This window comes from Anneissia japonica, unplaced genomic scaffold, assembly GCF_011630105.1.
Source record: "Anneissia japonica isolate Jap-2015-1 unplaced genomic scaffold, ASM1163010v1 scaffold287756_len632865_cov181, whole genome shotgun sequence".
In the NCBI taxonomy this organism is placed as follows: domain Eukaryota; kingdom Metazoa; phylum Echinodermata; class Crinoidea; order Comatulida; family Comatulidae; genus Anneissia; species Anneissia japonica.
The window spans coordinates 568,110-579,589 of NW_022693589.1; the positions used below are offsets into that span (position 1 = coordinate 568,110).

Consider the following 11,480-nt stretch of genomic DNA (forward strand, 5'->3'; position numbering starts at 1 on the left):
CAATCATTGTGTGAATTTTTAAAAAATCCAGCCTCAACACTGTTAAACCTATTCATTTTGTAAATAAAAGAACTTTTAAATTCAACGAAAAATATCTTCATCTTGGCCTACAACAAGCACGGCTGCCCTGCTGCTGTAAAAGTGAAAGTTTAGAGCGCATGCGCTGAGGAGAGTTCCGTTACGTACCAAACAATCGGTGTTCACAGAACGCTATACCTTTTATAGCCTAGGCCTAGTGTAAATAGAAGTACAGTAAGTTAATTTGTTTAACACATGCCAGTTACAACTTGGCACAGTGTTTTTTTGGCCAACAAACCTGGAACGCCTAGGCCTTAGGCTAGTCTCTCTCTATCTAGATATTATTTGTTGCATCATATACAAATAGGCTTTGCCCTAGGCCTATAAGCCTACACTAATTCAAGTAAAATAATACGGCCTAGCTAGGGCCCTAGGCCTAGGTGGGCTAGGGGTTTATACCTCCTTGCCTAGGCCTATCTAGCTAGGTCGGCTAACCTGTGTCCAAGTTCAACTTTAGGCCCACCAACATATTTTGTGTGTCCTGAAGCATTGACAAAAGTCATTAGGCCTCCCTAAGCCCTTATTTTAGTATTTTTGTTTTGGACATGGCAATGTCTCAAAAACAAGCTCAAATTTGTGTGGAAAACTAGGAAAACAGAAAGCAGGTGTGCACAATCGTAACTGCATATTATTGTTTATATATTAAGATTAGGTCAAAGCTTAATTTTCGCCAAAATCTGTGCTTAAATGTTATATGCCCAGTATAGGCTTTACTATCTAAACAGTCTGGTCTTGTATCTTGTGCATTGTACACTCATAATGGAGGAATTAAACTTAGAATTCCTCCCTCACATTTGTTGCATCATCTACAAAGTATAGGCTTTGCCCTAGGCCTAATTCATAATATTTTCAAGAATTGGTAGACATCTTTTGTGATGACAAACATTTGAATCAGCGGTGCATTTGGGCTGATTTTCTGACATCATGTTATTTAAAAAATCAGGGACGTTGTATCCAACCAATTTTACCAGCAAAATGTTCTTAAGACTAGTCTACACTACTATATGATTGAAAAAAAATTGAAAAATGTTTTTGACCTCTGAAATCAAGATGGAAAAAGAAAAGCCTATCTAAGTAGTGTATTAAAATAGACCTATGCATTACAGTGCAGTAGCATAGCACTTTCGTGTTGTTACTGTTCCAGGTACCGATAATATACAAATTTCTCTTATTACAAAGTACAAGTTATATTAAGAAGTGTAGTATAGTAAATCATGTTTTTAACACAGGAAACTCTCATATGGTAACTAAAATAATGCTAGTCCAGAGTATTACTAGTACTACTACTGACTGTAATGTATACAAGTGTTTTATCTCCAATAAAAATGAAGTAGTTAATTTGTAAGGAAAAAATGTGCAATTCAAACCAACAACATTAAAATTGATGTAGAATCAACAATCATGTTTTTAAAAACTTTATAATCCTATTCCCAAAATGGTGCACTAGGCCTAGCTCTCTAAATTTGGCATGTTATAGTAGTCCGTGGACTGCGATTCATGCCAAAATTTCTGGGGGTTAGCTTTCTTTGGGTGGGTGGAAGGCCGGGAAGTGTGCACACCCCAAGATACAACAATCTTTGATGTGGACCCTATTAAAATGCCTTTTTATAGTAAAGATATGCAGTGAAAGTTGTCGGACAGGAAAGCCGATTTTACCAGAAGGTGCATTAGAGGGTGGGGCCATGAGAAGCCTACGACTCTTCAGAGGAGTTATTTCTGACTTTGTGTATGACTTGTTTTTCTAGTTGATAAAAAATGTAGTCAAAGGACAGAAACAAGTATGTTGACCTGTAAAGTAGCAGTCATTGACTTACTCATCATGTTGATGCTATTTGTTGGCACTACATCAAACTCCCGAGCAAACACAGCACAAGGTACAATTTTTGTTTGTTTTAAGCAGTGGCTATTATTACAACAGCCTTCAACCATTTCTTGATCATGATTGCTTAAACATTTAAAGATTGGATTATGACAATAACATCCTAATAAAATTAAGAATTGGTTTTAAACTGGAGTAACAATGCCAATTCCTTTTTTTAATTGTAAGAAAATTCTTGTTATTAGGCAATACTTGGAAATTCAGTACTGTACTCCTATATTGACTAGTCAAATAGGTCTACTGTGCTCCAACTCAAGAAATTTTCAATTTATATGTGAAACACACACAAAGACTTGACAAATTCAAATGACTATCATGTGTGTCCTAGTGGTATTGGGCTTTAAAATGGGAGACAATCTCTTCTTTTTTGAAAAGTGTACTCGTTCTCATGGGGTATCATTACACACAGAACCAGTGTTCTGGGGCGGGTGCAGAGCTGGGCGTTCAACAGTGTGCCCCCTAAATTGTATTAAGAAACATTTTTTGTATTGTATTGTTGATATGAACATAGTACCTATACGATTTTTAAGGTAATGTATGAGAATGCAATTTCTGGGCACCTATAAGTCCATATTCTCAAAATTGTTCATGGTGGGCCTGAGATTGTGTGGACTCTCACGAACCCCTTACTGCCAAATCCTGCATCCGCCCCAGAATGTTGTAAACCCAAAGTCCAGTGACCAAAATGCTAACAAGCTCTGTACCTCCCCCTCTTCCTTTCCCTACAAAGAATAAAAAGTATGTATGTTATTGATATAGTTTTGTGGTTTTTGTATTTGCATAAATGTTTAAAATTGTAGAAAATTTGTTAAAGTGTTGCTGTTGTTTCATGTTCTACATCGTAGACAAACATAGATGGGAAAACCAACTATTATTTTTTGATGATGTTGTCATTACTGCTGTTGCTGCCACCATAATTTCATAATTATTAATATTGAATATTATACCATAATAATACCGTAATGTAGTTTTTAATATAGCATTATATACAACTAAGTCTCAGAGTGCTTTTTCATATTATTATCCCAGTTTTTGGAACGATGCCTATAAGGGAAATTCAATAGTTTTCTGCATGAAATATTTCAGTGTATTTTGCACTTAACCCTCCTTACTGTAGATACCCACTTGTACTCCTGGGTGGAGAGATGGAATGCAGATAAAGTGCCTTGTTCAAGACACAAGCGAAAAGCAAAACGAGGAATTGAAACCTCGACCTCAAGGTTGGGAAACCAAACCGTTCCCGCCGCACCAAACCACTTCTGTGATTATTAAAATTTAACCCAGTTATTAAAATTTACCAGAATTATTATTGTACAATTTCCTTTTTTATATGTTTTAATACAGGTAATAAAATTCGTCTGCAGCCAAAGATAACAAATCCAGCGATGAGCAAACCATATGAATTAGTCACTGGAGAAAGTCTGCATATATCCTGCCATGTAAACAAGACATTAGACATGGTAAGATACAACCTGGGAACAGAACATAAAATATGTTGGTGTTTTTTGCATTAACGTTTTTTATATATAAAAAAACCAGAATTTATATAGCGCCTATCACAATCTGCAGATTATACAAGGCACTGGCATCATTATTTGGCAGACTCACACATTGTGCAACTTTCTCTGCTCCCTGTGGTGTATCCCAGTTGCGGATTGCTATAAAACGGTCTTAACTGGTAGTCTTAACTTACCAGATACCCTACCAGGTACCCATTTATACTCAAATGTAAGCAAAGTGCCTTGCCCAAGCACAAAAGCAATGCGACGAGCGTCTGTCTCAAATTACCAATCTCACAATCAGAAGTCTAACACCTTACACGCTCCCTCACACTCCTAAAGAAATTGTATGGATCCTTGTTTATTTATTGTCTCTTGCAGATTTTGCTTCACACACGCATGCGCTGCGGTACACAAATGTGGCAAAGACAAGCCAAACCAGTCACTTGTCGCAAATCGTGTTTCAGAGATAATGGCCAAAACATGCTGGAATGTCAAAATATTTGAAATCTAATTATTTACACTAAACCTTTATGTATCTTTTTATCTTGGTAGGTATGCTGTTATTTTTCCTATTTTCATTGTTAAGGAAATGCCCAAAATCATAAACTTTGAAGGTTGATTTCTCAAATAATGTTCAGCTGTATGTTTAAACTTCTGTAACTTCATAACAAAATGTCAGATTCTAATGATTCTTTTGCCCTTTTATAGTTCTCATTTTACTGTTTAACACTATTAATAACTAAAAGCAATTTTTGCGATGAGTGACTGATTTGGCTTGTCGTTGCCACAAATAGGCTTTGAACTATCTACTGATTGCTATCTCATAAATATTTTACGATCAACAGAAATGTAGATAGGCCTTTAGTGTTACAACATGCTGTCTAACTCGTCATCTGCCGGTTGGCATGTCCATGACAGTCACATACTGTACTTCTAATCTCCTCAAGTAATATATCTTTTAATTCATAATGTTTATTTACATTTTTTAGTCTGTCTAGTAATTTTGTTCTTTTTCTCCCTCTACCTGTAGTAGTACCACGGGCAGATCCAATGGCTATGTTCTCACACGTCTGCTAACCTTTAGCTGCTGTGCGTCCATACGAGAAAATCCCGGTCCGGATACCAAAAATATGATGATCGAATCACTGGCCAATAAGAAACTAGAAATTGTAAATTCGTAGGTGTGATTGGTTGATGATAGAAACGCGCTCAACGTGCTAACCGAAAGCGCTTGCTAACAGTTAGCGGTATCCGGATACTGCTAACGGTTAGTGCTAACCAATTGTCCGTTCTCACGCATGTTCTAACGATTAGCTCCCGATCCGGATACTAGGGCTCTCGTGAGAACCAGGCTATAAGGGAGAGGACATCATGTGCTCACTCCCTCAAGTGAAGCGCACTATTTTATAGCTCTGGGTGCAAGAATTTTATGGCAGTAACCACTTACTGGCTTTAAAAATTGTGTAAAAATATAAATAAAAAATATAAATGGTAGGATCAATAAGTTCCAATAAAAAGTTTTTAGTTTTAGTGTGTGAAGATAAACTAAATTATTTAGTGATTAATATATAAATCAAAAAATCTTTTTTTTTTCAGAGTTATCAAAATCATCATCCAATTTACATGTGGTGGTGTAACACCACAGATTTAAAATGTTTCCTAGGCCCATTTTCCTGCAAGATATGTATTGACCTTATAAAAAGTGCTTGTGAAGCTGATTCGCTCAGTACAAATTTTACTATTGCCTACGCTACCTATGCCGATTCCAATAATTATAGCTGTGTAGCTTACACTGAGGACTATAACTACATAAGGAAACCAGAAACTGCCAGCATTCAGGTCAAGGTTCAAGGTACCAATCTTTGTCCACACTATCAAAGTTATGTGACAAATATGTGTGATATGCCCATATTTGGGTGTAGCATTACATCATCATGGGCACATCACGCTTGTCACATACACTTAGATGTTGTGTACAAAGCTTTAAAATCACTGAGAGTTGGCAGTGGCCATTATTACACCAGTTCACTGCCAGTGACGAGTATACTCGTCCCACAGGATGTTACCATGGAGGTATAAGTGTGCTGGGGATGATTATACTCATCAAAACCTGGGTAAAATTTTAGCATTTACAGTATTCCTTTATATTTAATACCACAGACAAAATGGCTAATAATTTGAGGAAGATACACCTAGACGATAAGTTACAAATATATTGACAGTTATAAACCTGGGAGTATTGATAATAATATCAGCGCTGGTTCGAGCGTCTCATTCTCATTCGGAAAAAGACCATAAACCGTAGGTCTAGTGCACACAATTGGCTGCTGTGCCAGGTAGCTCAGACACACAGTGACATTACTGTTAGAAGGAGAAGTTATTGTTGTATTGTTAAATTTGATTAACACTTTGAAAATGTTAATTTTATTCTCTGTCATTGTGGTGCTGTGGGTGTACATATCGTAACCTAAGTGACATTATTATTTTGATTAATATCTGTATGTTACTAATTTTATGATTTAATGTATTTTTCAGACAAATTTGGCCCTATTTTGACAATTAAACCAACGCAAAACCTTACCCAAATCATTGGAAAGAATGTAGATCTAGTTTGCATTGGTGATGGCTATCCAACACCTACAATCAGATGGTATAAAGATGGTGATTTGATACAAACGGGCAGGCTACTTCAGTTACGTAACGTTTCTGAGAAGAATACAGGGCTCTATCATTGTGGCGCTGTTAATAGGTTTGCTCAACAGAATTCATCCACCATACTACTGGAAATCAAGAAATATAGTAAGTTTACTCTCCACATGAAATGAAGAAATGACTGAAATCGTAAACTGGAAGCTGATTTCTCAGCTGTATGTTTAAACTCCTTTAGCTTCAAAAACAAAATCCTAGATATAAATTCTTTTACCATTCTATAACTTAATTTACTGTTTAACTAACTAAAAATCTATTTTTTCAAGAAGGGACTGGTTTGGCTTGTCTTTGCCACATAGGAAGAAATAAAGATCTCAATAATAGTAATACTAAAAATAATAATATAATACCATTGTCAGTTATCGTATTTCACACAGGCTATCATTAGTATGGGGGAATAAAAAATTCAATGTTTTGCATGCCAAAAAAATTGTGGAATGAACTGTAACAATGCTACAAAACATAATATATATATAAAGATAAGGTAAAGTCACAGTACAGTATCCATGCCACAAAGGGGAGAATGGAATGAATTTAGAATGACAAAGATAAATTAACATAAAAAAGCTGTTTGTTCAGTGAGGGCTGCTCCCATTTAATATGCAAGTCTTCTTATAATAATAATAATAATAATAATTATTATTATTATTATTATTATTATTATTATTATTATTATTATAATTCATTAAATAACTTGCAAATAATTGATAGAATTAACAACAAATTATGAAGTTGATTTGTCAGTTTATTTGTGTACTGTGTTCTCATTTGTTCTTAAAAAAATTTGTGTATCCTTTCTCTTTTTTTTTTTAATTGTGGATTTATGTTTTTGGCAGTGTATAGATGGCATAAAAGTGCGCATATTCCACAAATGATCAAATTTTAAATAGGCTTACTATGTGTCCAGGTATACAATAATCACAGCTGAATCAGCAACAATAGTATTTCTAATGGTAATATATAATTATAATAATAATAATAATAATAATAATTCTGGATTTATATAGTACCTCACGAATCTCAAATTATGAATCTCAAGGTTAGAAAACCATACAGTTCCTACTTTACTGTGACAAACACCTCTAAATTACATTGAAAACTAACGATCTAGAATTTTGATAATTATTGTTTTTTTTTTTTTAATTCTTAATTCAGAATCATACAAAGTGTATAATATCTTGGCTCTAATAGTTGGATGTCTTTTAGGAGTGTTGCCTTTTATAATAGGTATGTTTTTTTTTTTTTAAACACAATATATAACAATTCAACATTATGTATAATGTTAGAAACACAATACATTTATGTTATGATAATGTGAGAAATTGCAAAGAAATGCAGTATGATTGCTTAAAATATTGTTCTTGTGCTACATATAGTGTTCTCTATTAGCTCACCATTTGTCATAATTTACATATACCGTATTTACATATATTTATATTTTATTTTTAATCCATTCTGTAAATTGCGATTTATCCGCTGTTGGGTAAGATTTGAATTTAATCCACATATATCATTTTACGCTAATAGAAATTCTGTCTTCTGTAATTGAATTTGTGAGGATTTTTAGATTTCTTAACAGCAACATTAAAATAATGGTTATTTATATAGACAATAATCATTTTTATCTATCCATCAAAACCATCAATAGAGTATATATATGAACCCTTAAAATTATACACCAAACTTTACAAGAAAAAAATTAATTATTTGGTTTGCAATTTTTCTTTGAAGGTTGTAGTTTAATAGTGAATATACAAGAGAAGGCACAGTGCTTCAGAAATTCAGAATCCACTCAGAGATGTGCAGAAGATGAGCAGCACCTAATATAGCACTGAATACCAAACTATGCAGAAAATGGTATCGCAATGTTTTTGTTGATTTTTTAGAGATCATACACTTAAAATTTTTCATATTAATGTAAAACGTGGGATGTAGAATAATACTGAAACAGGGTCCCAAGTCTCCTGAAATGTTGCGCGAGATTCACAGAAATCAGAACAGTACCTACACTCTGCAAGCTAGCAAGAATCTGCTAGAAAATAACACGTCTTCCGCAAATTCATGATATTTTTAAGTTCTTGATGCTTTATTTTCATTTGTCTCACAGAAAACAGTGCCAATGGGAAATACCATGTGCACAAAAATAAATTTAGATGTGTTAAGAAAGATCAATAACCAGATTTCTCAGAAGTGACTCCTTCCTACTTGGAACTCCTGCTAAAAGATACTCTAAGACTGGAAAAATTGTGACAAGTGAGTAAATGGAACATCAAGCAAAGAGTCTTTTATTCATCAACAGTTCATTAAAACTGTATAAAACCAAAATGGAATACAACAAACTACTAAGTTATTAATGCTTTAAAAAAAAAAGAAGATAATCAAATACACAGCAGCAATTAATTAAACGTCTTTCAACCTTAAATGGAAGTTGGCATATTTGTTTGCATATATGACGAGTCCACCACAGTCCAATATTGGCTGTATGACATCATGAGTCAGATGTGGTTGCCAGAGAAAACAAAGAGATATAGATAGTTAAGAGTACCCCACATAATGGTAACTAAACATATTTCAAATGAAGTGCTTTTACACCTAAGTTAAAAATACATTCAGTAAATTTCAGGGTAATAGTGTACAGGAACAACAACAAAAAACAACTATTGTATTGTATAAACATAATCTGAAATATTTATTTATTTATTTATTTATTTCAAAAAAATTTTGTAATAGTTTGTAAATACATTAGAACCCCTATTAAGGGTACATTTTCAGGACCAACAGTTAAGTGACACCTGATTAGGGGTACCCCCATAAGGGACTAACTAGAATGGGAAACTATATTATTATGAAATCAACATAAATATAATTAAAACAACAGAAAGTGTGTCTGTTCCCTTAATATGGGTCTTTCTTTATTAATGGGGGTTGTCTATAGTGTTAAAGGATATAATTCCCCCTCGATTCAAGGATAAGTGTCCCCTGAATTAGGATGTCCTAAAAATGAGTTCAAATTTATCTGCCCCGGCTCCTTCCCATTTGTTCACTTTGTACACTCGCAAAAATGTTGATGACCGTAGATGTCCCTAATAACTGTATTGTAAATAAATTTCTTGAAACTGTACATAAATAACTTTATACATTGTATTCAACACACCTTCTTTTTTTTAAGATGATGTTTTATTATTTTTTTAAACTTTTTTCTATCTTTATATTATATCAAGAATCATTGTCTAGGGGTTTATTGCACCACTGTTATTGTACTGTATACCAATTTCTGAAATTTTCATTCCAATAATTGATGTTTATATTTGTCACATTGAATTTGTAGTGATTAAATAATGTAAATTATAATATATTTTATTGAATTGATTAAGCCAAATACTGGTATGTACACAAATAGAATTTATGATTGCTGATGTGGAAAGAAATAAGGTTAGTTATGCAACAGGGGATATAACAAGTAGCAAAGAACTATGATATGGTGTACAGCTGTCTTTCCAATTAAAATAGATTTGAAGCTTTAAAAAAAAAAAAAATGCTTGCCTGGATTTCTACTTGTCCAAATAGATATCAAAGATAATTTTTTATAGCATAAAATTTTCGTGAATGTTTTGGGGTAGTGGTTGTATACAATGGTGGCTCCAGGTATTTGCCAACATTGGGTTTTACGTCCAACTGGGGAATCCGAAACAAGGGACTGACTAGAGCCTCAGTCAGGGTTCTGGAATAAAAATCCTTGGTAGGGTTCATGGAAGTTTTTATGGCTAAGTATGTCCCGAAATTGTGCTGTTTGGCCTTACAAACTCATTATGGCATCAGACGACGAGGGTCTAGGCCTGTCCGATAGGGTCAGTTTCACCCACCGCTGGCACCATCACTGCTTGTATGGCCACATCATTTATTGTAGGTTGGCTGTATACAGTAAATATTCAGTTGTTGAAAACTAGCAATGGAAAAGTCTCAGCAGTATTGGCACCAGGGATTCCCCAACATCAGTCCTCAGCCCCCTACTGTACACAGAAACCCTGGTGCTACTTAATGTTATGTGCAATGCAGTGGCATATCTGGGGAGGGGCGGGGGTGCGCGGGAGGCACGATATCCAAAAATTACTCGCGCCCCCCCCCCCCCCCCCGGTTCCCCCTTCAAAGTTACAATCAAGTAGTAAAAAATAACCTAAAATAACCTTATTTTGTGAGTTACTGTAGTGCTCACCCCCACTATACCTCTGCACCCCCATTTTAAGGCACTTGGATATGCCACTGATGCAATAAAAATAATATATCATATATTAGAGATCAAACACTGCAAGCCTGAAGGCAAAGGTTGTAGAGAATGTGGAGACCCCCCCCCCCCCAATTTTCTAAACCTATTACATTTCACTAAATTACTATTACTATTGTAAAATGTATGCATGATTGCCTCCTCTTCTGGCCGTTGATATTTAATAACTGTGGTATGGAATAAATTTGTTGTAGATTGATCAGCTCCGGTGATTATAATTTGATTCATATAAACAAAAGCCATGTTATAATGTAGGCCCACCGATGTAATGGAAATAAAACATTACTTCTTCAGGTCCTCGCCAGGGCCCTAGACGGCCCCATGCCTAAGGCTCGCTTTGCTTGCAAACTTCTCCACTCAAAAATCCTGCCTACAGGCCTCCACTGACCTGTTTGAAAATATTTTAACCTTCCCAGCCTTCCCATTGCCTGCCATTTTTACAGTGATGACAATTAGTTTTAATAGTATTAGAAATGAGTTGCTTATATATTGTTTGCAATTGGAATTAGCAGAAATTAATAAGCACTGTGGTTATGGTAGGTAGGCAGCCCTCATTTCTTTTGCTTGTAATACTCATGGATTGGTTATTAAAGATTTTTTACAATTTATATTTACTTTTTTTACAGTGTACAAAATTACTTAACTATAATTGCTTTATAAGTAAGATGTGACGTCCGTTACCTTTTCTATTGCCTTTCATAATCAAACCGCTGGTTGTAGAGTGGTTGCTATAGGTCCTATATCTTAAGTCCATCAAAGTGCTGGCTGCTAAGTGATCACTATGCGTGTGCATTTGCTGCACTTATTAGGATGATTTCTTAGTGCAGTAGTACTATGTAGTATGGGCAGTGACACTCTTGGCAATACGGAATGAATACTTTGATTGTGCTGAAGTTATAAGGTGGACACTTGTTTAATAGATTAAAATGCATTGACAAACATTATTATGAATTATTTCAGTCTATCACCTTGTTATCTCATAACCATAACATGCCTAGGGCGGTCTAGGCTTCATTTGTATTAACCAGCA

General features: G+C 34.7%; 1 protein-coding gene across 4 annotated transcripts in view; it reads left to right on the forward strand.

The window, feature by feature from the left end:
• Positions 1 to 11,394, forward strand: part of LOC117100833 (neural cell adhesion molecule L1-like) — a 15,279-nt gene extending 3,885 nt beyond the window's left edge. Inside the window, exons 1-8 of one of the 4 annotated variants that reach the window (XM_033240659.1) lie at positions 120 to 252; positions 1,824 to 1,952; positions 3,302 to 3,417; positions 5,056 to 5,311; positions 5,995 to 6,258; positions 7,324 to 7,395; positions 7,900 to 8,025; positions 8,276 to 11,394. In XM_033240659.1, coding sequence (XP_033096550.1) covers positions 1,859 to 1,952; positions 3,302 to 3,417; positions 5,056 to 5,311; positions 5,995 to 6,258; positions 7,324 to 7,395; positions 7,900 to 7,997 — 900 coding nt within the window. In that variant the 5' untranslated portion in view covers positions 120 to 252; positions 1,824 to 1,858 and the 3' untranslated portion in view covers positions 7,998 to 8,025; positions 8,276 to 11,394. Of the gene's footprint in view, positions 1 to 119; positions 253 to 317; positions 337 to 1,823; positions 1,953 to 3,301; positions 3,418 to 5,055; positions 5,312 to 5,994; positions 6,259 to 7,323; positions 7,396 to 7,899 lie in introns of those variants that run through there. The other 3 variants (XM_033240658.1, XM_033240660.1, XM_033240662.1) reach the window with 3 other exon arrangements.
• The last annotated feature ends 86 nt before the right edge of the window (positions 11,395 to 11,480 follow it).